The 4,797-nt window shown below is 37.0% G+C and overlaps 1 protein-coding gene across 1 annotated transcript; it reads right to left on the minus strand.

Moving 5' to 3' along the window:
* Positions 1-2,642: 2,642 nt before the first annotated feature.
* Positions 2,643-3,901, minus strand: LOC117613511 (cysteine-rich repeat secretory protein 38-like; the record flags this gene model as incomplete). Its single annotated transcript, XM_034342118.1, has 2 exons — positions 3,058-3,901; positions 2,643-2,786 (listed from the first exon to the last, which is right to left on the minus strand). Coding segments are annotated over exons 1-2 (988 nt in total), but the record flags the coding sequence as incomplete, so codon positions are not given.
* Between the last annotated feature and the right edge of the window lie 896 nt (positions 3,902-4,797).

The following is a 4,797-nucleotide window of genomic DNA, read 5'->3' on the forward strand; positions in this document are numbered from 1 at the left end:
CGTATGAGTTTTATTCTTTAAGTTTCCATTTTAAATTATTTCTTATGTTTATCTTATATATTTGGGACCGTAATGCTTGAATTTTTCGTGTCATGTAGGCAACATATGATCCACATCAAGACTGCTTATCCAAAATTTAGAAAGAGAACAAAGTGGCTGCGGGATAAGCACAATAGCACTTTCATTCAATGGCTACGCTTCAAGGTATATGTTGTTGAATAACATATTTCTCTTTTAATTTTCTTCTTATTTCTATGTTAGATTGAATTAAGATTTGATTAATTTGCAGGTTCAAAGTGAACTTGAGGAAGACAATCATGGCGTATCAGAAAATTTAAGGTGGCTAGCAGCTGGTCCAAACATGGCAGTGCCATTATATAGGAACTATCTTATTAAAGGTATTAAATTCAATATCAAGGCACAAGATGATGTGCGGACAACTCAAAATAGTGGAGTTTATTTACTTGCACATACCATGCAAGTTGCTAGTGCCAAGGATAAAAACCCAATTCTCTCAAATATGGGTTTCTATGGTGTCATTCAAGAAATTTGGGACCTTGACTACCAAAAGTTTACAATCCCAGTCTTTAGGTGTGATTGGATAGATAGTTCTGGTCTTGTAGTCGACGAACTTGGATTTACCCTTGTAGATTTGAGTAAAATTGGACATAGGAATGACCAATTTGTTTTGGCTTCTCAAGTCAAACAAATATTTTTTTGTTGACGACCCGATGCATCGTGGTTGGTCGGTAGTTTTATCAATGCCTAATAGAGAATATAATGATGTTATTGGTGATGAAGTCTTAGGTGATGTGATAATTGAGTGTGAGCCATTTACTAGAGGGATGCCAAATGTTGACACATTTGATGAGCTGGTGGGTGAGTTAGGTGGTCAAAATATTCGAGGTGGGTGTGAAGATATATGGATTGAATGATGCTTATGTAATTGGCGGTGTATGACATTAATTTTGTAATATATTGTAATGTGATTTCTTCACTTTCATTATACAGGTTTTGGCCACAAAACAATCAGTGCAAAAAATAATGGATCCAGATTACATCATTATATTCTGCATAAAAAACAACGTCTGTTCAAATAAAACACGACGTTATGGTTAACCATTTATTCAGCATATTTACCGGCGTCTTAAAGCAACGTAACAATGAAGAACCACGACGCTATTGTGGAGCAATTATCCAGGATATCACGTCGGGGAAGGATTAAGAACCGCCATGTAATTCAAAATAACACGACTCCAATCCCATAATACCGGCGTCTAAAAAACGAGATAAATTATCTGAACATTAATTTGGAACCGACGTTGTTTAATACGTGCGTCGTAAATAATGGCGTTGTTTAGAAGTTCAACGTCGTCTACATTAATAAGTGCGTCGTGAGTAATGAATACATATAAATACAACGTCCACTATATAAATGCCACCGACGTTGTTTCGCATTTCAACGTCAACTACATAAATACATACGTCGTATATAATGACACTGACAACTATTTACACGTCATTTTTTTTAGAAAAATCGAAGTGGAAAATTTATTTCACGACGGTTATTTTTAAATAAGAGACGTAGTAGATTTCAATAACGTCGTCTTCTCATGTATTTAAAGATGTCATATTTTTTTCTTGTCGTGAAAATTATATTTAACGGCGTAGTGTTTTAGTTTTCGTCGTTGTATGTCTATCTTGCGGCCTTGTTCTTTCAATATGTGTCATATTTTTCCTTTTTAACGACGGTTATTTGTTTGAGTTGGTCGTCTATTCTCATCCTCGACAAATTTTTAAAACTTTAGCAGACTAAACACGTCTGTTTTTATTTTTTTTCGACGTTGTTTTATTTAACAACGTCTAATATTTATCGTCGTTGTTTGTTTCTGAAGATAGGACGTATAAATTTTGTAATACGATTCCCATATATTTGTAACCGACGTTGTTTCTTTTTTCAACGTCTTCTCTATAAATACATACGTCGTAAATAATGACACTGACAACTATTTCCACGTCATCTTTTATAGAAAAATCGAAGTGGAAAATTTTGTTTTACGACGGCTGTTTTTATATAGGCGACGTAGTAGGATTAAATAACGTCGTCTTCTTATGTATTTAAAGACGTCATATTTTTTAGTGTCGTGAAAATAATATTTAACGGCGTCGTATTTTAATTTTCGTCGTTGTATGTCTATCTTGCGGCCTTGTTCTGTTAATATGTGTCATATTTTTCCTTTTTTATGACGGTTTGTTTAAGAGTTGGTCGTCTATTCTCATCCTCGGCTGCTTTTTTAGTTCTTTTTGCAGTACAAAGACGTCGTTTTGTATTTGTTGATGACGTTGTATATTTTAACAGCGACGGTGTTTTAGCGTCGTGGTTTATGAGGGAAAAGATGACGGTGAATTCCACGACCATTGAAAAACCGAATACACGACGGTGGTTTACCGTCGTCTTTTTGTTTTTTTGTAGTAGTGCCAAGTCAAATTGCAAGAATTCTGTAGATCCAATTTCATCTGTATCGTCGCTGCCTGAGGAACAATTGAAATTCTGAAAATGCCTATAAAAGTAGTAGTACTTGGCTTCCCCCTATCAAATGGAATAATACGATTAAGTTCGTTCACAAGAGTTGCGTCCTTACCTGGAAGTAACTTCCTAGTTTCAAGTTTTTTCTTTGTCCTCCTTACTCTTAAACAAATGCAGAAGAATATAACTATTAGTACCACAGAAACGACAATTGGCACAACAATAATGATGACAGTCCGAGATCTGTTACTCTTCGATCCTGCAAAAATCAGAAATCTCATTTGCATTAATTTGAATACATACTGTTTACGAACCTAACAAAATATGCATTAGAAATCTCTTTGACCAAAATTTTTGTTGTGTGAATTATGGCAACGGTGCCTGAACTTGAAAACGAGACGACTACATCAACAAAAACTTGAATTGAGAGAATCAAATGTAACTCGTGTACAAATTCATGGACAATTGCTCTAATTAAGCCAACTTTATTTCTTCAAAGCATAATATTCTATTGTGATATATATATGTACCTCCAGTACTGGTTGACAGTGGCGGTGGAGGAGGACTAGACAGTGGCGGCGACGAAGAAGGCAATGGTCGGACAGTTGTAGGGTCATAGAAGCGATAAATCTCATACCCAACATTACAGCTGGGTTTAAAAATTCTACCACCTTGCTTCCCCTGACAACATTCTGGGATATCTCCCAAAGCACCAACCAAGCAATCACTGCAGACCTGCTCGGTCAAATCCGGCGTACACTGCGCAAGTCCATAGATTGTTTGGAAGTTGGGAGCGGTTGCAGTCCCTACCGCAAATTTTCGAAGTGAACCGTTCCCCGCAGCTTGACGACTTAGGTCCTCCAGTAGCGTCCTCAGCTCTTGAAAAAACCCGTCGACGGAGGAGGACACATTCTCTAAGTTCAACAGCCAGAAAGCAGGGAGAGTTTCCATGGCGCCGTAGATGGAGCGGTTGGCGTAGTGAAGCATGCACTGGCGATATACGCCTAAAGCTTCCTTTTGATAGGGACAGACCTGTGGGAGCTTTTGTGTGGAGTTGCTGAGGCAGTCACGGCAAATGTCCCCCGTGACATCCCCTCGACATAGCCCGATTGCGTGAACCTGGTCGGGGTTTTCCCCGTAGGATGAGTTGTAGAAGCCGTAGCCATTGCCGTCGTTGGAGGGGGAAGAAAGAGAAGAGAGAAGAGTGTTGAGGTTTGTCTGGTAGGTACTGTTGGGGGTGAAGCTGACGTTAGCGTTGTAACACCATTGGCCTAGAAAATCAGGCGGCTGAGCAAGGGATTGAGCGCTGATCATGAGGAACAAAACTGGAGAAAGGAAGAACAGAAATCTTAAGGAGAACATTAATGGCGCCATTCTGTTTTGTAACACGCAATCTACAACAATTAGTGAAAAGTGCAAGAATAGTTGCCTGTGTGATGATTACACGTAATATTAGAAGAAGTCTCAAATTTAAATTCTCTTGTCATATTGAAAAAAAAGAAAAAAAAAAGAGAGAGAGCATAATACATCAAAAAGAAATGTAATTTATTTCTCAAATGATATATGTCCTATAATAATACTCAGATGAAGTCCTGCCACTTCCAATTCATCAAAATACTTCTTTTGACCATTTCAAAATGTTTTAATTAAAATGTAGATGAAGATTGGACTGGTACTGATTTTGAAAAATTGAGGATTGATTGAAACGGGAGTGGTTGATGTGTCAAATGCCATTATGAGGACCAACTTTCTTTTCTCTCTATTGCTTTTTCTTTCCGCAACCAAATTAAACATTGGTCAAGGGAAAGGAAAATTCCACAAAAGAAACAGTTATGTACTTTTGGTTAAATTTTCCATGACAAGCGCTTTATGCGCTTTATGCATAGGAAGTTGATGAGATTGGGAAAAGATAAATTTTGGAAAACGAAATAGATTAACCACACGTATCCAAATTAGTCTCCTCTCCACTTCCAATTAACAATTTGGGTTTTTTATAAAATTATTTGGGCGAAGCCAAGAACCCATAACCCTTAAAAGAATATTTCTAAAAGATTACACTCTACTTATTAAGAACCTACCTAAACAATGAAGAAACCACAAAGTTTAAAGGAAAAATTAATCAAAGGGATCCTAAATTACATCAATATAATTTCTTTTTCATATATTAGGTTCCATAAATCATCAAAGCCTCATTTTCTGGTGCTTTGTTAAAGTTATTCTTGTATTGAACCAACCCTGTTGTCCTGGAATTGCCCTCCGATCCCAAAGAC

Source organism: Prunus dulcis, unplaced genomic scaffold (assembly GCF_902201215.1).
Source record: "Prunus dulcis unplaced genomic scaffold, ALMONDv2, whole genome shotgun sequence".
Taxonomy (NCBI): Eukaryota; Viridiplantae; Streptophyta; class Magnoliopsida; order Rosales; family Rosaceae; genus Prunus; species Prunus dulcis.